Source organism: Notothenia rossii (assembly GCF_949606895.1).
Source record: "Notothenia rossii genome assembly, chromosome: 2".
NCBI classification, from domain to species: domain Eukaryota; kingdom Metazoa; phylum Chordata; class Actinopteri; order Perciformes; family Nototheniidae; genus Notothenia; species Notothenia rossii.
The window spans coordinates 63,307,515-63,333,893 of NC_136904.1; the positions used below are offsets into that span (position 1 = coordinate 63,307,515).

General features: G+C 40.0%; 1 protein-coding gene across 2 annotated transcripts in view; it reads right to left on the reverse strand.

Moving 5' to 3' along the window:
- Positions 1 to 26,379, reverse strand: part of LOC307030129 (glutaminase kidney isoform, mitochondrial-like) — a 64,193-nt gene that overhangs the window by 19,688 nt on the left and 18,126 nt on the right. For both annotated transcript variants that reach the window (XM_079666370.1, XM_079666371.1), the window contains exons 8-13: positions 22,436 to 22,468; positions 21,622 to 21,680; positions 7,294 to 7,360; positions 6,603 to 6,653; positions 2,784 to 2,960; positions 396 to 527 (exon numbers count right to left, since the gene is read on the reverse strand). In XM_079666370.1, coding sequence (XP_079522496.1) covers positions 396 to 527; positions 2,784 to 2,960; positions 6,603 to 6,653; positions 7,294 to 7,360; positions 21,622 to 21,680; positions 22,436 to 22,468 — 519 coding nt within the window. The remainder of the gene's footprint in view (positions 1 to 395; positions 528 to 2,783; positions 2,961 to 6,602; positions 6,654 to 7,293; positions 7,361 to 21,621; positions 21,681 to 22,435; positions 22,469 to 26,379) is intronic.

Here is a 26,379-nt window from a genome sequence, read left to right on the forward strand (position 1 = left end):
AAGAAACAGATTAAAACAGCACTCGCAGTTATCTGATTACATGCACTGTTCACTGACTAAAGCAAAATGAATTATGAATTTCTTTCAATTCATTTCTTAATTAAGTTTTGTGTTACCTTTCTATGCTATTCACTAATATAAAAGTTCCTTAAAAAGTTATATTGTCAAAATCCAACATTGAATTGACATTGAATCTATAATTATTGTAAGTCTAGAGAAAGATTTGAAGACTATATGTGTGCATTCTGCAATAAGGCAGGTGACTGAAGATGTTTGAAATACAATTACTCCAGAATGCCTCTTTGTCATACAGTAATGCACTGGTATGTAAACATAGAAGTCTGTGTTGTTGCAGGCCATGCAGTGATCTACTGTCCTGTATCGCCCCCACATACCGTGCAGAACTGGATTCCTCTCACTGAGTTCCCCATCTTGTCCAGAGGAGGAGACCAGCACATGATGCCCATCACATTGGGAACAACCAGCAGGATCCCCCCCGCTACTCCAGACTTGGCTGGCAGACCGACCTACAACAGGGAGAAGAGTTACACAACAGAACCGCAGCTGAGTGTATCTGCAGTAGAAACATAGCAATGGTATTTCTCTGGAAAAGGAGAGGGTTTGTTTGTTGTTCGGTTGAAATTTAACAGCGTTTCGAACGAGTATTCAAAATGCATTTGCCGTTTTGGCTCCGTAAAGTGAAGTTGTGTGTTGCCTTTGCTGGCTTTCGCTGCCGCGAGTTTTGGTCGCACAGTGATAATACTTATACCATTGGAATCTGTGGAATCTCAGCGAGCAGATCCGATGAAGCATAACATATTTCTACCGTGAGTTATGTGCTAAGTGCGTTAGCACTCTTTCGCTTAGTGCCAATTCAGAGGCTTGGCGTTAGAGTTGTGTTTCGTTTCAGTAAAATTTGATATCGTCAGGTAGCTGAGTTTCTTCCTGTGAAGTGGGTATGACACATTCATAGTTTGTTCAATTTTAAGAAGCCCTCAGACGCTGTTCCTTGCAAGATGTTGCTTGTTGCCCGGGGGCTCCCTTAACAGGTTAAGAAGTGAAATCATATTGACAAAATATGCTAAGAGGGATATCAACAAATAGTAGATGTTACTGTCAAAACTAACTGCTTGAAATCACGATGAGAATAGAAACATATTTTCACACATTGCTCCCACTCTCTACTTTTTTGGCACCAGGAGCGGTCTAATTAAAATGTGCCATCTCATCGGATCGGGCATACCATGTGATATGACAGCTATGCTACACTGAAGAGCAGTTAAATACAAGCATGTAATAGAAAAAAAAACAGGTGTAAAATACAATGACATGCATCACCTTATTATTTAAATCAGCAAAATCTGAAAAACAGTAAATCAGGTATATTTTTAAGGAATGGTGTGGAAACACCCAAAATTGGGATATTTGATTGTTCACACTATTTACATTATGCACACTCTTGTTTCTACTTTATTAAATATACCTGTAAAGAACAGTCCAATACGACTTTTCTGCCATAACGCTATTTTTAATTATAGAGGTACAATATACTATAACAAAAAACCTAATAATCATCAAGTAATACATTGATAGTAAATTAAACTCAATTATAATATAATAAATCAACAGTTACTTGACTGCTAAGAAACATTTAAATTATCATTAATAAGGATACTAATTATTGGAAAATCTAAATCGTTTTTTTTTTTAAATGTGTTGATGCACACTATAAAATGGTATATACAGTACTATATTAGGCATTTGTCAATAAAAAACAATATACCGGTATCTGTAAAACATCTTTTCACATAATGGAGCAGATATTGATACGTTTTTTATTTATGTATATGTATTTATATTTATTGTATTCATCTTTTTTAGTATCATAACAGTTTGTTTATTGCTTCACTGTGTTGATGTGTCGAGCTCACTGTGAAAGTTACAGATGACAGGTTAATCCTTACAGGAAGCTCTGGTGTGGCCGCTGTACTCAGTCCTGAGGTCATCCAAGCTGCATATACATTGCATTATGTTCTACTGTACTGCTACTGTAAAAGTATATTTTATACTTACCTTAATAAAAATGGTAATTCAGTAGTAAGTAATGTATTTTTCCTAGGTAAAGTCTCACAGATATTAGTGCAGTAACGGATGCTGGGCCCCGCCTGTTGGGTGTAACCCTGACCCATTGCTGGTGCAATCCTGTTTAAAAGCTTAAACCAGTTTCATTCCATACCTGTTGCAAACCTGCTTAACCAGCATTTGTCATTTACCGAAAATGTGTGTGTATTTTGGCATGTCAGGACATAGCAGATATAATCACAAAAAAGCAGAGGAACTATGTCAGCCTAAAACAGACAAGGCTACAGGTAAACACAACTGTAGTTAATAAACTCTTATTATGTCCAAAACACTCAAATTCAGTTTACAGCTCTGGCATTACATCAAAACTCTTTGAATTTCTTCTTCTTTTTTTTTTTTTTTACACAGGACCAACAATTACATCACCCACAATTATGATAACAATAATAATAATAATAATAATAATAATAATAATAATTAGTAGCTTTCATTTCTATGTCTGGATTGTAGCCTGCAAACACATATTTGAAAGGATTTATAAAACAAATTACTTTTTAAGACTGTGAATAAAGTATAAAGTACAAATAGTAATGCTTAAAACGCGGCCAGACTTCAAAGGTTTGACTCATTGGCCATTTTAAACAAAACATATCTCTCATACTATACTTGTGATGAGATCCTACTACTATCCTTTTACTTACATGGAAAGCAAACTGTCCTGAGAAGTCGTACATGCCGCAGGAGTGCATCAGACTCAACGTGTTCCTCACCGCCTCGGGGCTCAGCACACGTTCCCCCGTGATGGGACAGATGCCGCCGTTAGCCAGAGTGGCCGCCATGACACTGGCGCTCTCACAAGTCACCTCAATGGAGCAGAGCTGCAGGTTCACACATAAGGACAATTTGTAGAATTTCTCCATCAACATTTTCTTGCACTGCAGAGCACCTTTTGCATCACGCCACATGGAAACTTGGTGGTGGGGGAACAGGCGAGCAGGAATGAGAATGACGCTGGTGGTGACAGAGGAATTCAATATGCAGCTCACATTGTGGCCACAGGGGGTCAGTTAAAGGTCCCATGTCACGGCCATTTCTACTGATCATAATTCCATTGTTGAGGTCTACTAAAATACATGTATATTGTGCAATTTTCCAAACTCACATTGGTTTTTTATACAGCATCTCTGTATAGTATGTGTATTCACTCTCTGTCCTACACGCAGGGGCGGATCTAGAAAAATATTCATGGGGTGGCAAGAGGGTGGCAGGAGAATTTCAGGGGTGGCATCCCCTGGCAGAAGTATATGCTGATTTAATCGCAGTCATATCAATTAATGTTAGTTGGAAAGCCACAATATTAATATTTTAACTAAATAACATTTGGTGACACTATTGTGGCACATCAGCAAAGCCTTAAATATAAATATATAAGGTGGCAGGCTTAATTTAATGAATTTTAACTGAACAATAACTGAAAGATTTTGTCTCACTCTTAGAACAGCATGGGTACCAAATCTATGCAGACTGCTGCAATAAGTACGTTAATTAACTGTCTCATCGATGTGTGTCTGTATGAATATGATATTATTAACAATCATATACTTCCTATCAGCTGTCAATCAGTGTTATGATTCACATATGATAATTATATGTTATTATTAAATAAACTATTTTTTTTGGAGGAATTAATGATGAATGTTCCTCAAGATGCTTGCTCACCCTCCTTCAAATTTGAAAGACAAGTAATTACTTTCATATATCAAAAGATTCAAAGGAACAGTTCAGCGCCCCACTTCATTGCAAACAGTTACAACCTTGACTTTACATCAGAAAGAACAAACATTAAAGAAGTGACTAACTGCATCAGTTAGGGTTAAAAAACGTGTATTCAGCTAAAACATATACATCGCTGCAGTTATTATCCAGTGGAATGCCCGTACCTACTCGCCTATAGTTAAATCAAAGTGGTTACTTTGTTTTGGCTGGGCAGTGTAGTTTTACACAGTCTTATTTGACTTTCTCTGGACTTAAAACTGTTTTTTGGGGGCAGACCCCCACAAAGAAAAAAATATATTCACACACGTAAGGTCATCATCTTAACAGTTTATTATGCTCATCGAGTCATCCGTGAGCAGAGCATCAAGTTGGCATGCCTATTACGGCCCGTCCACACTACAGCTTCAAAAACGGTTTCCAACGTGTCTGCCCATTCACTTTGAATGGGGTGACGTCACGTTGCCTCGCTTTTCGCCGAACTGAATTGTGGGTAGCAGAGCGGAGCTTTCCTGGCGTTTCAGGCTGCAAAAGTTGAACAATGTTCAACTTCTGAAGCCGGAGACGCCGGAGTAGCCAGCGTCAGCCAATCAAATCCCGTTTATGCAAATCTGACAGTTCAATCGCTAGCCAATCAAACCGCGTGCAAGCTGGGAGAGCCAGACCGCAGTTCATTTCATCATATTCCAAACGAGAAATTACGGTAGCAAATCACCCGGTTCTTTACGACCAGAACTATTTACTGGGATACAAACCGGAGGAACCAGGCATGGAGGGAGCTGGCAGAGACAGTGGGTGAAACTGGTAGGTTTTCGCCTGTTTGGGGAGTTTATGTCTATAGTGTGGACGGGCCGTTACAGCTGAATGAGGCGATTACCATCGTGTTCAGCAAAACGCCTCACAAACTGATTAAGATTTAAAGCTATGGTGCATTTTGATTCAATGCTGAGTACAGCCTGAAGAACATATTGAGGATTAAAAAACTAATGTCACAACAGGACTTAGAAAAGCTTGTCCATGCTTTTATCTTTAGTAGACTCGACTACTGCAATAGTGTATTCACAGGGCTGACAAAAAAATCCATCAGAAAGCTGCAGCTGATTCAGAACGCTGCTCCACGTGTCCTCACTAACATTAAAAGAGTGGATCACATCAGTCCGGTTCTGAAATCTTTACATTGGCTTCCAGTCGGCCAAAGAATTGATTTTAAAGTAGCTACTATTGCTAGTTTTTAAATCATTACATGGTTTAAGACCAAAGTATATTGTTGAACTCCTACATAATTACGAGCCATCAAGGTGCCTCAGGTCTTCTGGGTCGGCTATCGGTTCCGAGAGTGAAAACAAAAAAAGGAGAGACAGCATTTAGCTATTATGCCCCGACACTCTGGAACAAACTACCCAAATCATGCACGTCTGCAGAAACGCTTACTATTTTTAAATCGAGACTAAAAACATATCTCTTTGGCTGCTTTTAATTGAGATGCTCATATTCACACTACAGTATGCCTATGCCTTTTAAACGTATTGTATACCTTTGGTGTTTATTTGTTATTCTTTTATTATCTTTACTTTGTAATGCCTGTTGTAAAATGCCATTATATATGTGTTTTTACTGTATTTATCCTAAAAAGTATTTTAATTTATTTTGTAAAGCACTTTGAATTGTCGCATACAGAAAAGTGCTATATAAATAAACTTGCCTTGCAGCCAAACTTGACAGACTCTTCTCTGTCATTGTAGACTGCAAACACCTCATTCCTTCCATCTACTTGGATCCGAAATGCTTCTCGTTTTGCGCTGTTCCCCCCGTTCAAATGAAATTACCATCAATCATATTTCCAGGCTCGCGCCAGTGCGGGGGGAGGGGTTACAAGGCTCACGTCTTGTGCTGCATTCACTTGCACTCGGACATTAGAGATTTTCTCTAGTAAATGTCCGATGAGCCACAACTTTTCTTTCAAAACAAAGCTGTCAACTGGGGTGGCAGCTGGGGTGGCAAAGCATTTTTCTGAGGTTGCAGCTGCCACCCCTTGCCACCCCGTAGAACCGCCACTGCCTACACGGCTTGTTGGAGCTCCTGCCCCCCTCCCTCCCTGTGAGCCCAGTGGCCGTCTGCGAGACAGCGAGACACAGCGAAACCAGCCCAAACTCACACACACCCGCAGCCTCGCCGCGTCACGCCGTCTCAGGCGGAGAAATCGGCGGAGCGGCAGCTGAGAAAAGATTGGAGGGTGTGTTAACTTAACGGCTCCGCGGACGTAATGTAACGGCTCCACGGATTTGTCCATTTGGGTATGGGCACGTCACTGTACTCAGGAAGAAAAAGAGAAATCTCCAACGAGGCGTTCTGGGGCAGACATAGACAGGTATTTTCTGTGTTAGAGTTTTACTCGCTACAGGGTGTACTTTGAGGCTTTGTGACTTTGCAGACCATTTACATGCATAAAAACCTTCACCGTCCACTTACTACAAGGGGACGGGTAGTAACCGGAAAAGTATGACATGGGACCTTTAAGGTTTTGATGAAAATGTAATCAAATGCTACTGTATGTCCCTCACAGCAACCGGTTTAAATTGAGAGTTTGACAGAAAGAAAGTGATATGGGGCTAAATATGGTAGAGAAGCAGTTGGAATCAATAGAGTAGGACGAGCAGGCAAACAACATTTTTGATAGTTATACAAAAAAAACATGATATTGATACTGAATTTAAAGAAAATGGAAAATAAACCAAGGCTAAACTTACTTGAAAGTAGAAGTCCAGAACAGATGTCATGTCTGTCCCGTCTGGGAAACACTGCAGAGAAACAATCAAATGCACTTTCCTCAAACACTGTGAATTTCCATGTCACACAATTATTACTGAGACTAACAGGTATGTCTAATAAAAGCAGATTCCAAATAGGCGCATGCAAACTAAAAAGATTATTATATTTAATTGGAGGACATATACATTAAGATTTTCTCATAGGCCTCTGGCAGTAACGCAGCGTCCACACGGCGGCGTGCGTTGAAGCTTGCCGGCGGGCGTGTTTCTGAAGCTCGACCAACAACCAATCGCATCTCCCGCCCCATACACACAAGCATGCGGTTGATTGGCTAGAGCTTGTACTGGCATATGATTTGATTGGCTTTGCTCACGTTGCTCGCTTCAAAAGTTGAACATTGCTCAACTTTTGAAGCGAGCAACGCGAAGCGACGCTCTCACAATGCAGTTTGGCAAAGTGTGACGTCACCACATTCAAAGTGAATGGGCAGAAGCGTTGAAGCTTCAACGCACACCGCCGTGTGGACGGGCCGTAACTCACACCTTCTCTTACTTTATTTTGTTCAGTCTTACAATTACTGTTCTTCAGCTTTGCAGGGCAAATAGAGATCAATAGAGTGACAGAAGTATACAAAGTCAGCAACGCCCTATGACTCATCCAAGCTCAAACCTTTTTCTCCTTCAGGTAGTAGCCGATGGCAAAGTTCCTGTCTCCTGACTCACGCTCCGACTGGAATCTGTCACACAAAGATCAGCGCAGTCCCATTAAATAGGGGAAAGAAATATTTGCACTGTCTACGTGTGTGTGCGTGTGTGTGTGTGTGTGTGTGTGTGTGTGTGTGTGTGCGTTTGCACTTGAGTGTTGGAATTCTGGCTCTCCTCCACTCATGTCTACAGTACAACCAAAGTGCTTATGCTATCTATCATGTGATGATACACTGCAACATGAGTCTCTGTGCTTGCTCTTTTCTGTACACATTGTTAGCATATGGCGTCATCATAAATCATGCTCGTGACCTTTCAAGGTTCAAGGTTCTTTATTGTCAAACTAACATAGCTACAGAGTAATTATGTCGTTGAAAATCTTAGGTCACAGGCTTCTCCAACAATGCAACACAATAATACAGATAACAGACAATATTAAAGCAATATTAAAGTATATTGTATTAAATGTAATACAAAAGAAAAATAGTTTTTAAAAAAGTGAGGAAAAAAAAGGTGGAACAGTGCAATACGAGTCTATATACAAGTTATTGGAATGATATATTAAATAAATAATTACTAAGTAGAAGATTAGCTTTCATCATGTTTTCCCGCTGCTGGAGAGGACGCTGGCGTTGACTGTTCGCAGCTTCTCCGCCTCTGTCACCCTCCATCACCCTCAACTACCATTCGTTCTTCAATCTTTCGAATTGGACCACTGCCCTGCATTTACACATCTTTAATGCAATGCACATTGTTTTTAATTATTTATTTTTTTAACTTATTTTGGAGTTCTGCCTCCGTTGCTGGCTGTAGCCGGCTGCCCTCACGTAGCCATCAACGTGTCGGGTGGCTATTGCTATCTGCTACATCGCCTACTGTCTGTCTCCGTCCCATGCAACAACCGTGGACTCTCTCTGCCTCCTGCCTTCATCTCTGGGGTGCATCTGTCCCGTCGCGCTGCTCACATCCTCCTGCCATGTCGTGGATCTTCCTCGTCTCCACAACAATCCTCCACCTCTGTGAACCTAGCTAGCCCGCTAGCTGCTATCTGCTGCTATCTTCTGCTAGCTGCCATCACTGCCATCACACTGCTCCCAGCCATTCCGCCTGTCATCATGCTGAAATACTCCATCTCACAGCTGCTGTCATTGACCAACTCCTCCACTCCGTCTTCCATCTCGGTCATCAGACATCTTGGACTCCTTCGTCGACCCCGCTACATTCACCGAAGCACCCGCCGCAGTTTTGTTTACCTTCAGCACGGACAATCCATTGCATCCATCTGCTCCACGCAACGCACTGTTGCACACCTGACGCGTCATCAGAACGCAACTCCTACTGCTTCTCTTACACTCTCCCCCGCTCACCTACACTCCCAGCTGCACGGAATACCTGGAGCGGATCCCACTCCCCTCCGCCTCCCAACACATATAACAAGCCATTTCTCCCCACCATCAAGCCCTCCTCCTCTGCTCCACTGCCCCCCCTCTCATGCCCACCCAAGCGCTGCTAACCTAGACAACCTCATACCTCTCCAGCCTGCCACCACCCCTACAACCCCCCACTTGACCAATTTTGCCCTTCTAAATATAGGGTCACTCAACAATAAAGCCCACATCCTTCACGAACTCATCCTGGACAAATCCATCAACAACCCAATGACTTCTTCTCGCTTAATCAAACATCCCCCCTGGTTTTAATTACATCACTAAACCCCGCCCCTCACGCCGTGGTGGTGGGCTGGCTGTCATCTACAACCAGAACATCCGGACTACAGAACTCACCCTCCCCTCAGTACCATCCTTCGAATTTCTCGCCTTCAAAACCCCTCCCTCACTGACAGTTATCCTCATTTACCGCCCCCCTAAACCACACCCCTCCTTCCTCTCTGATCTCACTGAACTCCTAACCATTGCTTCATCCCTCTCCCCACGTCTGTTACTCCTCGGCGACCTTAACATCCACATGGACTCCACCACCTGCAAACACGCTTCTGAATTTTCCTCCCTTCTGGACAATTTCTCATTTACACAACATGTCACCTTCCCCACCCACGATAAAGGACACATCCTTGACCTTGTCTGCTCCACCAACCTCACAGTACTCGACCTCCACCCCTGCCCCTTTCCCCTCTCTGACCACAAACTTATACAGTTCACCACCGCCTCCCCCGTCCGCCGCCCCCCCCCATCCAGGAACATCACTTTCCGTAATTTACGCTCTGTTGATCCCCAGCACCTCTCCGACCTGCTATCCTCTACTCTCCCCCTGGACTCGAACCTCAGCTCACCCGATGATCAACTCAACCACATTAATTCAACCCTACTCGCCTCCCTCAATAGCTTGGCCCCCCTCAAAAGGAAAAATGTCACTTTTAAAACCTCCTCACCCTGGTTCACCCCTGCACTCCGTAAACTGAAGCAAACCGGCCGCCAGCTTGAACGCCTAACCATGAAATCATCCCTCACAGTTCACCATGATTCCTACAAACTCCATCTCACTACCTACAGAGACGCCCTCAATGCCGCAAAATCTGCTTACCTCTCCACCATCTTCATCGACCCCTCCCGTAACCCCAGGACCCTCTTCTCCACCGTCAACAAGCTCCTCAAACCCCATGCTGACAGCCTCTCTTCCTCCACTTCCACATGCAGTTCATTCCTCCAGTTTTTCTCTGACAAAATCACTGCCATTAATCACTCCCTATCCGCTGCATCTGACACACAAACATCTCCCCCAACATCCACCGCCACAATTCCTCCCTCCATCTCCCTTTACCTCCCGAGCCCTCCTCCCCACGACATTCTCTCCCAGTTCACTCTGGTTACCCCCCCCTGAAATACTCCAACTGATCAGCTCCTCCAAACCCACAACCTGCTCGCTTGACCCTCTACCCACCCCTCTTCTGAAGTCCTGCCTCCCCGTCCTCTGCCCCTACCTTGTCAACCTTTTCAACTCCTCCCTATCCCAAGGAACCGTTCCCTCTGCCTTCAAAACTGCTGCTGTCACTCCCATCCTCAAGAAACCCGGTCTGGATCCCAACTCCCTCAGTAATTACCGCCCCATCTCCAACCTCCCCTTTCTCTCTAAAACAATAGAACGCATCATCTCCAAACAACTCCACCGCCATCTCCAAAAAAAATGACCTTTTTGAACACCTTCAGTCTGGTTTTCGTCCTCACCACAGCACAGAAACGGCACTCATCAAAGTCCTCAATTCCCTCCTCACCTCTGCTGACACCGGTTCCCTCAACATCCTCATCCTCCTTGACCTGAGTGCAGCCTTCGATACCGTGAGCCACACCATCCTGCTTACCCGACTCCGGGATATCGGTATCGAAGGTACTGCACTCAGATGGCTCCAGTCCTACCTCTCCGACAGATCCCACTTCATCTCCCTCAACAATCACTCCTCTACCACAGCTTCAGTCACCCAAGGTGTTCCCCAAGGTTCAGTACTCGGCCCCCTCCTCTTCATCATCTACATCCTCCCCCTTGGTCAGATTTTCCGCCATCACAACCTGGACTTTCACTGCTATGCTGACAACACACAGATCTACCTCAGCACCAAATCCCCCCACAACCCCCCTCTCACTCACATCGAATCCTGTCTGACTGCAATAAAATCCTGGATGCAACACAACTTCCTCAAACTCAACAGCAATAAAACTGAACTCCTCCTCATCGGCTCCAAATCCACCCTCAGCAAAACCCCCAACCTGACACTCACCATCGATGGCACCCCTGTTTCCCCCTTCACCCAGGCACGCAACCTTGGCGTGATATTTGACCCCACCCTCTCCCTCGACCCCCACATCCGCCAAGTTTTAAAAACCTCATTTTTCCACCTCCGCAATATCGCCAAACTCCGTCCCTCTCTCACCCGCCCCGCAGCTGAGCGACTCATTCACGCCTTCATCTCCTCCCGCCTTGACTATTGCAACTCACTCCTCTTCGGCATCAGCACAACCCTCTGTCCAGAACGCAGCCGCCAGACTCCTCACCCACACCAAATCATGGCATCACATCACCCCGGTCCTCAAAGAACTCCACTGGCTTCCCGTCTCACACCGCATTCACTACAAACTCCTGGTCCTCACCTATAAAGCCCTCCACCATCTGGCCCCCCCCTACCTCACTGACCTCCTCATCCTCTACCAACCACCCCAGTCCCTCAGATCCACCTCAGCCAGTTTGCTCTCAATCCCCAAGGCCAAACTCCGGAGCTTCGGGGACAGAGCCTTCTCTGTGGCAGCCCCGAAGCTCTGGAACTCCCTCCCCCAAGACCTCCGTGAGTCTGATTCCCTCACCCTGTTCCAGTCCCGTCTCAAAACCCAACTCTTCAACTCTGCTTATCCTTAAACCCGCCCCTCCCCCCTCTGAACCAACATCCTCCTGACTGCTTTTCTGTTTTTGTTTTGTTTTTTTGTTCTTGTTTTGTTTGTTGACCTGACTCATAATGTAAAGTGTCTTTGGGTCTAGAAAAGCGCTATATAAATCCCATTTATTATTATTATTAAGATTAATGTTGTGAAATTTTTTCAGCAGTTCAGTTGTTTAACAGTCTTATTGCCTGCGGGATACAGGCAGACTTTACAATACAGACAGCATTTCGGCCGTCATAAATAACACATATCACCTAATGAATGTAAGTAATAACAAATAACTGCCGATTTCCAACCTATACTGTTGTGACCAATTTGCTAATTGCCTACAAAAAGACCAAAATAACTATAAAGAGATGCCATACAGCTTCAGAGATACACAAAGACACTTCTGAATGACTATGAATAAGGTAAAAACATAGTGACACAAAACGACATAAAAATGACTAGAAAGATACATAAAGTCACTACTAAGAGGTGCAAATGACCTCAGCAAGACACAAAACAATGGTGGAAAGAATAAAACATCATAAAGTGACACAAAGCCACTACAAAGAGACTCAAAAAGACATAAAACGACTACACACAGAAACAAAACTACCTCATAAAGACCCTAATCGACTACTAAGAGACAAAAAACGACCACAAACATACTAAAGAGCTACAAAAGGACACAGAACTAACAGATTTTGTGTAATGCGCCTGTGTAGAAGAGATGGTAGGCCCTTCTGTAGTGCTGCACGATTCTTGCTCAAATGTGAATCACGATTTTCCTCCATAAGAATTGAGATCACGATTCTCATCGTTTCAATGAAAATATTTATTGCACTCTTACTCTTAGGCGTCACGTGAGTACAATGAATTTAAACAGACAACATTTGTCTCTGTTGTAACAAAAACATAACTTTGTCTTTAGTTGCTGAATACTGAACAAACATTACTACATTCAAAATGTGGCACCTGGAGCCAACTATTGTGGCTTTAAACAGACACCATCAACATCAAAGTGCTTTACTTAAATCCAAGTCTCAGTTTCTTGTAACAAAAACTAACAAAAACTAAAATGAATTTGACAGCCAACTACTGTGGCTTTAAACAAAGTGCTTGACTTAAACTCAAGTCTCTCTGGTAACAAAACATACAGTAACTAAAATAAAGATATTGCTGCTGCCTGTGTGCTGAACATAAAAAATATAATTTTTGCAGCTTTATAATAACAAAATGTAAACTTTGCAGTAGCACCTGTCCACAGTGGACACCCAACTACTGTACAACAACACCAACCTGTTTGTTACAGGGAGGAATGCAATTAAGTTACTAAAAATACCTCACCACAGTGCTGAATATAAAAACAAAACAGTCACAGCTTTAGAATAATAATATTTAAAAAAGCCTAGCCGGCTAGCACCCAGTTCAACTACTGCACTTAAAGGTTCTTGTACTGAAAAAAACATAAACTTAAACAAAGTGCTAGACTCCACTGAGTAGTAATGTCACTGAATCAAAAGGATTAACTTAAATACTGCAGTCAGTACTACTAGTCGCTCTCGTCACTCTTTGCTAATCAGTGCTAATGCTAACGCTTCTGTAAACATACTGCCTGTGTTGCAGTATTAGTTGAGTCATGACAACTGGTGACATTCTATTATTTTCGTCATAGGAATCCGGGGCGTGTACATTGAGGACCCATTGCTGACTTACCAGGAAATAAACATGTCGATCGCCTCGTTTGTCGTTTACGTTCATCTTTTGCTATATCTGCCTTCCTAAGATCACTTTGATGCACATTCAGTACTCGTATGTGAGGTTGTCGGGGAGAGGTCGATATCGTGGATATCTGTGGTTTACCGTTACTGTGACATATCAGTATAGCCACGGAAGATAGTTTGTGTGTTTAATTCCCATGCATCAAGGTTATTTTCATGTATGTAATTGTTTTTCCTGCACAGTGTAGAGTCTTGTTGTGATGAGAGGGATACAGGTATTTCATTAAAAAACGTGCTCCCTGGAGGTTAGCTACAGAATTGATATCACAATTTAATCGGAGCTGATCACAAGTTGTCATAGATGATCCAGTCATCTCGATGAGCGTTCGGGCTGTGAATAAACGACTTGTGTTTTACTTTTAGGCTGTCTGAAGGTATGGACAGCTATCAAAGCTACTATACATCACATTAAGAACGATGTACAAATGAAAGTCGGACACAAATATATAATTTAAATGATTTATTCAAGTTTGCAATGTTTTGAACAGGCATCCACACAGTCACCTACTTTGTAATGTTCGATACCTCCCTGTAAGCGTCACGATATCGACCTCTCCCCCACAACCTCACACACGATATGAGTACTGAATGTGCATCAAAGTGATCTTAGGAAGGCAGATATCGCAAAAGATGAACGTAAACGACAAACGAGGCGATCGACATGTTTATTTCCTGGTAAGTCAACAATTGGTCGCCCCGGATTCCTATGACGAAAAGAATAGAATGTCGCCAGTTATCATGACTCAACTTATATTGCAACACCGGCTCCTGCCCTCACGTGCTGCAGTCAGTGAGTGTTGCCAGGAACTACTTATTATAAGCCACATTGGACTCATATTTCTGTAAAGTTGCTTGGTAGTAAGTAATAATGGTTGTTGCGGTTGTGAGCTTGTAGATAGGTTATTTTCAAATAACCGACCCGACATATATAGGTTTAGAGTGCTCATGTTCTTTTGCGCTTGTTTTCATAGACCTGGTAGCTTATTCCTTCTGCAAAAACTGGCAACACTAGTGGCTGCAGCGTTAACACTGCATGAGAGGAGGAGAGACAGAACACTACCATTTGCATGCGATCATGGTACTTTAATGTTAAATGTATAGAGTATATTTGCTTTACATCGTTTAAGTATGATTGACATTGCAAGTTGGTATTATTCAGAAGCAAAATAATAAAAAATAAAAAGATAAATAAAATAAAAAAAAGATCAGCATGACGTCATAGGATCGCCGTAATTTACAAATGAGATCGCATAGGTGTCTGAATCGAGATCACGATCGTTTTTCGATTAATCGTGCAGCACTACCCCTCTGCATGTCTGTGACCATGGACCATATTTCATAATCCACGTGACATATTCATATTTCACGTTCAGACAACCTACACATTGAATCATTCATTAGGGTGAGGCCCGAGAGGAACAAGATGGCAGCCTGAGCTGAGAGCTCCGCACAACCTCAGTGATTAAATTTGAGTTTTTTACCTCCACTCAGAGAAAAAGCTTAACATCTTTATTGACTATAGTTAAGAGTTGACATCTAAGGAAAGACTCTTGCTACAAAAAGAAAGAAAAAGAAGGAAGGATGCCAAGAAGAAACCCACGAGGCAACCAAGACCTACCAGAACCGGAGGATGAGTCTCAAGAGGATGATAGAAATCCTTCGTTTGCTGAGATAATGTCCGAGTTAAAATCTCAACGTTCTGAGATAATTAATCGTCTCGATGGAATTGATAATCGTTTGGAGATTGTGACTAGTCAAGTCTCAACAATGAAAGAAGCACTAGATACAACAAACCAGGCCCTTGAGAATCAACTTCAGCGTATGGACGAAGCTGAACAAAGAATTTCGACATTAGAAGATACCTTACAAACTACAACACGGGACCTTCACAGACCCGAAAAGTTGATAAAGACGCTGGAATCTAAGACGGATTATCTAGAAAATAGAGGGAGACGTAAAAACCTTGTTTTACTAGGGCTCCCAGAGAAGTCAGAAGGCAGCCAATTACTACTTCAATATATTCAACAGAAACTATCTTCTTGGCTCAAACTCTCCCTCGATCAGAACCTAGAGTTGGAGCGGGTTCACCGCTCTCTACGACCATATCCCGAACCAGGGAAGCCTCCAAGACCAATTATGATCCGCTTTCTACGAGTCAGAGATAAAGAAATGATACTGCAGTCTGCGAAGAAAATGTCAATCCACGAGGGTAATATTAAACTCATCATTCGCCAGGATCTGTCTGCAGAGGTACGCCGAAAGCGCAAGGAGTTCGACCTGGTGATCAAATTATTCCTCAAAAAAGGCATGTTCAGAGGATTTGCTTATCCTCATCGGCTCCGTATTCTTCACAAAGAGAAGATTGTTTTTTTTGAAGATCCCAAAGAAGCCGACACCTTTGTTAAGCAGCTGCAGTAAGTCGCTATTTTTCTAACCTACCGGAGTGGAGGTAAGATGTACATTCTTTTTTCTCTTTTCTCCTCTTCTCTCAATTAACTGTCATTGGGATTGGGGAAACGTTTGGAAATCGTTTTTCGCAAGGACACATTAAGAGGACTTTCCAGGATCGAACTAGTTCATTTGTATTTTGTTATATTTACCAGTGTCTTTGCTTCCGGCAACAAAGAATGACGTAGCGGACCACACCAACAAAGAAGGTAGTGGAGGGGTCTGACAAAACAGTAACATACAGTTCTGTTTAAAATACACCCTTCCTCCTCCACTCTTATTTTGACAGTTAAGATATCACCATGTACACTCCTCTGATCATTCTTTTTTGATTTGCCTTGTTTTTTTATGGCAATATATTGTTTGACATGTAAATGATCGGATGGAACATACCATGATGACATTTGGGATGCGGATTTCTATATACCCGTCCCCTGTTAAGGAGGAGAATTAGGAAGACATTTATTTATTTTCAATGAGAACTGAGGATGGGAGCTCCAAGTTGCCAACACAAAGAGGACATTTCGTTAGATCTGAGATGCACATTTCTCTGACGTTTGTTTCTCTCTGGGCTACAATAAATTGGGTAGATGAATTGCCAGGGTCAGAAGACCCTTGTTTGGGTGGGATGTTATATTGTTTTCTTTTTGTATTTTGCGTTTGTGTTACATTAGTTATAATGTTAAATAATAAAAGCAGTGACAATCCGTTTTGTGTATGGGGCCAAAATATACAACATATTAAATATAATCCCACAGATATGCAGCAGTCAGCATGCAAAACATGAAAATCTATTCTTGGAATATTAAAGGCTAGGGAAATCCCATAAAAAGGAATAAAGTACTATCTCTTCTTAAAAAAGACAAAGCTGATGTGGTCTTCTTACAAGAAACCTTTCTCTCAGATACTGAACATCTTAAATTGAAAAGAGATTGGATAGGTCAGGTGTATTTCTCATCATATAAAACCCATAGTAGAGGGACAGCTATTGTGATAAACAAAACTTGCCCATTTGAATTAGAAAAATTAGTTACGGACCCAAATGGTAGGTTTGTTTTGGTTGTTGGTACTATTTTTGGAACCCCAATCACCTTTTTAAATATCTATGCTCCCAATATAGATGAACCAATGTTCATGTCTGACATGGTGCTGCTCTTCAATGAAAACTGCAAAGGATTAGGACTGATGGGCAGCGATTTTAACTGCACTCTTAACCCTACATTAGATAAAACTAACCAGTCCAAGAGCCACAATCTTAAATCCTCAAAGGTCCTTCAGGGGCTTTGTGCAGAATGTGGCCTTATTGACGTATGGCGTCAATTAAATCAAGATGTCAAAGATTAAACTTTCTTTTCAAATGTCCACAACTCTTATTCTAGAATAGATTATTTTTTTAATCCCTCAAAATACATGCATAGGGTAAAAGAATGTAAAATTGATTCCATTAATATTTCAGATCATGCAAGAGTTCATCTAACTATTCACTTGGAGAGTGGAGAATTTGTATCCAGGCGCTGGAAATTTGATAACTCCTTACTTAGAGACGAAAAATTCAAATTAAAAATGCGAATGTGGATAAGGTACTATATAAAAGAAAATAATGACCCCTCTATAGATCCGAATATTATTTGGGAAGCTGCGAAAGCTACTTTAAGAGGACTTATTATCTCATACACATCTTTTAAAAAACGTGAAAATGTTAAGCTCAGACAAGAACTTGAAAGAGAAGTAAACAGATGCGAAGTACTTCATAAATCCGCATCAACAGATGAAAACTGGAAACAATTAAACACAGCCAGAGCTAAATTAAATATTGACTTAACAAATGAAATCATAACACAAATGAATCTTATCAGACAAAATAATTATGAATTCGGCAATAAACCAAGTAAACTACTTGCCTATCAATTAAAGAAGGAGCAAGCAGAAAGGGCTATAAAGGCAATTCGTCTGAAAGACGACAAGATAACCTACCACCCAAAACAGATTAACCAGACTTTTTATGAATTTTATAACAAATTATACAAATCTCAATGTGATTACTCACAAGATGAACTGGACAATTATCTCCATAACATTAATTTACCTACATTATCTGATTTAGATCAAGAGTATCTAAACTCATCAATTACAGAAGTAGAAGTTTTGGCTGCAATTAAATCTATGCCTATATATAAAAGCCCAGGGCCAGATGGCTTCTCGGCAGAATTTTATAAAGAGTTTTGGACTGAACTTCAACCTATATTTATGTCAAATTGGTTAACAACTTCTCTCACAACAGAACACTTCCTCAATCAATGAATCTTGCATATATTACTGTACTACATAAAGATGGGAAAGACCCCTTGAATTGTTCTTCATTTAGGCCTATAAGCCTCTTAGATCATGATTATAAGATTATCACCAAATAATTAGCAAAACGATTGGAAATTATTTTACCTAAACTAATTAGTCCTGATCAAACAGGTTTTGTCAAGGGCAGATATTCTTCTGATAATATAAGGAGACTTTTGAATATTATAAACCATTTGGACACCTGTCAGAAGCCATCTCTGCTTCTTTCTTTAGATGCCGAGAAGGCTTTTGACAGGGTTGAGTGGAATTTTCTTTTTGCTATCTTGAACAGATTAAATATGGGCTCTCGATTCATAGAGTGGGTCAAATCAATTTATAAAAATCCTAAAGCAGCGGTTATTACTAACTGCAGTTCCTCAGATTTTTTTTCACTAACAAGGGGGACAAGACAGGGATGTCCACTGTCACCTTTGCTTTTTGCAATTGTAATTGAACCACTGGCGTCATGTGTGCGAGACAACATAAGTATTAAAGGAGTGAAGATTAACGATGAACACAACATTTCTCTGTATGCTGACGATATCATTCTTTACTTAACAGACCCAGAAAATTCAGTACCACATCTGCTCGACACGATAGAGCAATTTGGAAGATACTCAGGATATAAAATTAATTTTAAGAAATCGAATGCTTGTTTCTTACATATGACGCCAACAGCAAATCTGGAAAAGTCTTGTTCTTTTAATTTGTCACCAGGTGGCTTTAAATACTTAGGAATAAATATAACACCACACCTGGATAATCTGTTTAAAGAGAATTACAATCCGCTCATTGACAAAATCAAACAGGATTTATCCAAATGGTCCACATTACCAATATCACTGCTAGGAAGAATCAATGTCATAAAAAATAATATTCTACCGAGATGTATTTTTCTTTTTCAAATGTTACCATGCTATTTATCCACTGATTATTTTAAATCTCTCAATAGACACATCTCAAAATATATCTGGTGTAATAAAAAAACAAGAATCAAGTTAATTACTCTTATGAAACCAGAAACCATGGGGGGTCTTGTTCTTCCCAACTTTCAACACTACTTCTGGTCAGCTCAATTAAGAAATGTACTATCTTGGTTTCTGGGAAGAAAGGATTCACTATGGGTTCAGATAGAAGCCAGTGTCTTTGACCCACTGCCAGTGGAAACTCTTATATTTGTTAAAGACTTCAATAAAGTGAAAAATATGGCCAAATGTTTTACAGTGGTCAATACACTGTTAGCCTGGAGGGACTGTACAAAAAAAGTTCATGTTAACTTAGGTATTTCAATCTTTTCTCCTATTTTGAACAATCCTGATCTTAGCAAATATTTGTTGTCAATCAATATAAACAAATGGACGAAATCAGGTATAAAGCAATTGAAACATTTGTTTCACAAAGATATAACATTGAAATCATTTAATGATTTAAGAGCAGAATATGACATTTCAAATAAGGATTTTTTCAGATACCTGCAAATTAGGAACATGATCCAATCAATTATTAAAAGCAATAAATTGAGATCGGGATTGTTGGAAGAGGAGGAGATATTGATGTCATCGAGCACAATCAAAGGTAAAATTAGAGAATTTAATGCAGTTTTTTCTAAAAGAGCTCAGTCATCCTTTCCAACCTTAAATAAAATCTGGGAAAAGGACTTAGGGATACAGATAGATGAAACTACATGGCTGAATATCTGTGAAAGAACACATTTTCCATTCACAAGCAATAAAATCAAAGAAGCAAACTTTAAATTTCTCAACAAATTTTACCTCACACCCAGAAAGATGCATAACATTTCCAAAGAAAACTCTCCAAAATGTCCGAGATGTAAAGTAAAAGAAAGAACATTTATGCATCTGTTTTGGGACTGTGATCTCTTGAAACATTTCTGGGATTCAATTCATGCGCTCACAAAAGCCGTTTTAGGAATCGAAATGAGCCAAAATCCATGTTTTTTCCTGTTAAATGATATGCCAAACTTTAAACTGAACCCCAAACATTATAGAATACTAATCACAATAACATATTTTGCCAAGAAATGTATACTTTTACTCTGGAAGAATGAACGTCCTCCAACATTTAAACTTTTCATTGATCAGATGACACATTCTTTACCTCTGGAGAAAATGACTTTGGAAAAATATAATCATGGACATATCTTTCAAGCTCTGTGGTTGCCATTGTTTTCATATTTGGAAAATATATCTGAGATATGACCAGTGATGGAATGGTGCATTCTGTGGCTATTTTTCCTGACGGCCGGAAATACTAGTTGTGTTGTCTTTTTCTATATTATCGCTGTATTGTATAATTAATTGTATAATTATTTGTTTGTTTTACTTTGATGTGGGCTTATTATTATTATTTTGATTTTTTCGTTTTATGTTTATTTTCATTTTCATGGCTTTGTTGTTTGAGTTATATTGAGAAGCATTTTATTTTTATTTTTTTGTATAAATGTTTTTGGTTTCGTTAGTGTGGGCATGTGCGGGTGGAGGGAGGGAGGGGGGAGTGTAGTGAGTGTACTGTGATATTACAATCTATGAAATGGCATTGATTATTGTACACTATAATGAAATAAAAAGACTTGTAAAAAAAAAAAGACAACCTACACAAATTGGCTGTGGAAATACAACGCTTTCCATTGCATTGAGCACAACATGCCTGATAATACACAGATCCTCCAGTCATTATTGTTAGTGACGCTGTTGACATGCATTGCATTTTGTTTGTGTGCAGCCCAAACCATAGATGCAGATTCCATATTAAGTTTTTAATCCGTCACTGAGCAAATTGGCCTTTAGAGCTCGTTATCTAAGAGCTGATTAAAGACAACGCTGCAGCGTTTTGAGCCATACAGAGTAGCATCTGCTCCCTGATCTCATGGCGAATTGTAAGTGGCTACTGCCTGAGATCGCATGCTGTGGTTTTATTAAATGTGCCAACTGCTAGGACTGTCTTAGGGAAGATAGCATTTAGATGCCCAGCTCCACTGTATTGGAATAGTCTGAAATTGAAATGGAAACTGAGCAATCTGGTGCCACTAAATGTTTTTAAAGCTCGGTTGGATGCTACTCAATCGGAAGCTGTTGGTACCTGTTCATGTGGATAGTTATGTAAATTGTAATCCCTGTAATGATGCTGTAAGACATCCTTTTCTTTGTTCTGTTTTATGTTTTTATGTTTCATGTGGAACCTACTTGAGCATGTCTCCCTTGAAAAAGAGATCGATGATCTCAAGTGATTCACCTGGATAAATAAAGGTTTGAAATGAAATGAAAGCAAGTGTTCTGCTTTGCGTGGTGAGTGAAGGAAGATAACTTTGATAACATCAACTCATGATTTAGAGGGACTTACGTGGCGTTGCTGAAACCCACATACTCGTTTCCCGCCATACGTTTCAGAAAGTTCATGACCTGGAGGAAAGCAAAGTGAAAGTTGATAAATTGTTATTTACATTTTTAAAAAGTCATTACAGCCCCTTTAATGACTAGCTGTGAGCAGTTACTACATTTTCTTGTATACTGCATGGTGGTATAGCAGCACACTTGTTAGTATGCATAATCACACTTCATTGTGTCCTTTCTCTAGATCAGTGTTTCTCAAACGTTTTCATACCAAGGACCACTTAACCAATAAAAAAACACTCGCGGACCACCTAACTCCACAAATATCCAAAATCACATCGTTTTTCTAGAACAGATTACAAATCGCCTGAAAATGGTACAAACAAGTGGCAACATGTGTGATGAAGGTGTTGCGCTGGGCTATATCATGCAAGCAAAGGTGAAACTTACGCTCGCTCCATTGCGGAGATGTTCCCGCGAGAGTGCGGAAAACTTAAATGTATTTATTTATTTCAAATGTGAAATGTTACCAATATAGTCACGGACCACTAGGGGCGCTCACAGACCACCAGTGGTCCACGGACCACACTTTGAGAAGCACTGCTCTAGAGTAAACACTATGTACTCAGCATCTACTCAGAGTTACTGTGTAGTAAGGCATTTAGCACAGCTCATAAGCTTTATTAGACAGTATAAAGAGGTCAATTAAATACACAATAATAAAACAGCATCTACTCATCCTCGGGGACTCTTCATAAGGTACATAAAAGTGAATCAATACTTTTTACTTTAATATTTCACCCGGTATGACGTCTAATACTTACATAATCAAATCTTTCTGCGTTGCTTGCACCTTGCTGTTGAGTGAAAAAAATAATCAGCAGTTAGTACGATTCATTCACAGAGGGATTTTTTTGCAGAGGAGAAGCACAGCATCATTATAGATCAGACTGAAATATTAATGCTGACCAAATAAAACTACTGAATTAGAAAATACATTTGTGGATTTTTATGAAAAAAATAAGAATCACATGAGTTTTGCCAATAATTATAAAAATCGATAACAAATATCAATAGGATTTGATGAGACTTGATTACACAATGGAAGATCTTTAGACTTAAAAAAGGGAGATTTAGTAGACATGTGCATCAGCAGACCTGAGTCAGTTAAAGAAACACATGTCCCACCATTATGTCTCACTGATTCCAAATAGGGGGCTCAATATTGTCTAATCAGTAAAAAGGTAAATGTGTTGTTTTTGTAAGCTGAAACAGCTGTGACTGTATGTAATGTAATGTATGTTACTATCCAAGTAAATGTAAGTGTATGCAGCTAGGTTTGCATTACAGGTTACTGTAAAGCAGGTGTATGTGTTTGAGGATGATATGTCAACATGTTTCATGTGTCAAGAGACTGTCAGACAAAACAACGGGCAGGATACAAAGGGAAGAATGCTTTTCCTCTGAGAATAGAATACACAGTTTGTGTACCTTTTTGAAGCTTATTATGTTGCCTATCGCACTGCAGAAAACACAGCAAAAGTACAAATGGACATGCATGCACATTTATAGTTCTGTAGCATTAGTTGCAAATATAAAGGATGGTGTGCGCATATTTTTAACATTACTTTTAAAAAGACAAATGCATTTTGTGTGACAGCACATTTCAAAAATTCTACACTTTACTGTGCAGAAGAAAAAGTAAGTGACACTGATGGAGGTGTTAAAGAGTCACTAAATGGGAGTTCTACAGATCTGATTGGAGGAGAAAGAGAGAAGAGTGGGGTAGGGGTCTGGGGATTGGGAGGAGAAAGATATGGAAAAGGAAGAAAAAATTACCAACGTCATTTGACCTGCAGCAGCAGTCATTATTTCCCACAGTTCCTATGTCTGTAAAAACAGCAACAACATGTAGCCTTCAAGCACCATGTAACAACAGTTCTGCCACTTCAACCATCCAACAGTTTCCCCCCCAAGCTTAAAGCCAATTGGGCAACCTGACCTGGCATTTGAGACATTTGAGTCTCAGTATAGAAAAACAAATAACACTGAAACAATGGTGAGCAGATGGACACTGACACTCATGATCGTCTCAGAAAAATGTGAGGAGATGTGTTTGGAGCATTCCTGTGAAGTGTCTTTAGTCATTTAGTATGTCCAACAGGTCTGCTGTGTAATGAAAGCTTTATCTGAACATCAATCTATTAAACTAAAACGATTTATATAACTTGCATTATAAAATCTAAATGAGGAAAGTGTTTTGACTGGTTGATTTTCTTGAATAATGAGTACAGAGACTGTAATCATATTAAAAAGGACCTTACTTGGAAGAAAAAGAACAGAACTAACAGATTTAATCTAATAGACTAGAGGATTAAAAAGTACAGTTGGTGCTCTTCTAATGTTTCAACTTAGCCAAGTATTTATCTGCTAACACCACTGTTGGCAATGTTTAGAGTTATTTCAACATGTAAGCCCTTTCCCTTGGGGGGTGAGATGAATAGATCACCAAAATAATGTCATGGATGTGTTTAGCTAGTTTAGCATGAAGACAGAAACAGGTAAACGCCTAGCTTGGCGTGTTCAAAAGCACACCAACCAACACTAAATCTCAATCATTTACATACATTTGTTAATTAATATGAAGAGAATTTGTTTTGCATTTTTTGGCACTATTTATGGGGAATTATCTTTGGGCAAACAACAGCTAATTCTCAGAGTCTGGTTATTTCAGAGAGGCTGTCGGGTCTGCAGCTGTTAGTCGTTCTTAGATACCAATATCATAACCTGTGCTCACAATATCCTAGATCTTCCACTAAAAACCACACTGAAGCACTTCCAAATACTACTACATTCCTGGTTAGACGTTTCCCTCAAGTCTTTTTTCTAAGCTAGCTATTTTAAGCTTTCAGATTCGTACTTAGTTCATTGCTTAGTAGATGCATTTATTCATGTTTTAGCCACTTGGTGCCGGCGGTAAAATCAGTTAACCCAACAGTTAAAAAAAGAAGTAAAAAAAACATGGAATTTCAACTGTTTTTGGTTTCTATGAACTAATGGTAAATAGCTTTAGGTTATTGGCTTTCATATCATCTTCTCATCTTGCTCTCAGAGAAGAAAAATGCTGAACTATTGAATCTACTAAAAAAAACAAGTTACCCATCGCTGTGAAAGATATCTTCTTTGTATTTTAGATTACCATTTTAATCTAAATTCTACTTCTGTTCGACAACTGTGACGACACACAACAGTCACACAAATGGAAAGGTGTTTTAATGGTATCTGTTGTGTCTTGTGTTTGTTCATTATGTTAAGCAATAAAAAAGGAAAAATAAGCTTTTAAACATTGCTGTTACACATCAGATCTAATTCATAAATACTGCTGACAAGTTAGAAATTAAGGTCCAATGTTTCCTCAAGCAGCCTTTGTGTTTAATTAAAGTGTTAACACAACAAATGTAATCATTTTCCTCAGTGTACTATAACTGGTCTTGAAATAAATATTCATTGTTCTTTTGCCCTAAAAGTATAAATGTTAAGAAACAGTACTACTCAGTTTAAAAATGTACTTTATGGCACCAAATTCATAAACATGCCATTGTAAAATCACTAACTATGACAATTGTGTTGTCAACTTTGCTTTTATTGCACAATAAACTACAAATGTATATCTTGGGCCATTGTCAGATATACACTGTAAAATACAGCTACATGTTTGATAATACTACCATTGTCTCAACTTCGAGTGACATATGCAAGAATGTGATGGTGTTTATTATCAGTTTGCAAATATCATCCCATAAAAAACACCAAGCACAGGTGAATTTTGAAATGGGAATGTGTTTTGAACATGTGGAAACAGAAAACAAACAGGTCCCAGACCCTGAGACTTCTGACAAAGAGTACAAGAGGTCCAAAACCAAATGAAAATCAAACAGGCCACATGCTTCAGCATGCTTGTTCATACATAGGTGGTGATTTGATTTCATTCCCTTTATATATTGCTTCCTCTCAAGTAAAGAAACCCCCACTAATAATCATATTTCCAAGCTTTGGTATCATATTGTTTCTTACAACATCAACAACAAATATTCATATTATTAGTGAACACAAATTCAGCTCCAAGTCTAATTGTTTGGGACAAAAGATTGGCCCAACATAAGATCTTCTCCAGAAAAACCTACAGTCAGATATCTTTGACATTGAGCATTTTGTAGCAAATAGCAGAGAATGTGTTTTGCAGCTCATTTCAAGACATTCAAAAGAAAACATCTGTGATTTAGTCTTGCAGCTATTTATAGAAAGCTCTTTTCTGAATGTGTCTGTGCAAGTGCTAATTATGCAGTGCCAGCACAATTATGTAAAGAGCCCCTGTGAAGTCAAATAATTAAAAGTCAAACCCAAAAATGATTTGTAACTTTTAACTTAAAAACATAAGGAAAAAGCTGGTGTTAAAGCCATGTTTCACCTCTCCTTTGTTATGTGTGAAACTGTGAGCTGCAGCTCATATGACAAGCGATTCATTTCTGAAGTCACTGTCAGTTATCCGTCTTCACACTGCAGAGAAATCCTGACAGGGTCACACTAAACTGGGGTGAAAAGATAGAGGCTCTGTGACAGGTAAGTATTGATCATCATCATGTGCAGATTGAGGCTGGTTTGCGTGCACTGCACTTGACTAGCTCCACTTCCAGGTTATTTTCAGTAGGGACGATAACAGAGTATGTTTGTGTGCTGGGGCTGGCTGAGTGCCTTCCGGAAGGATTTA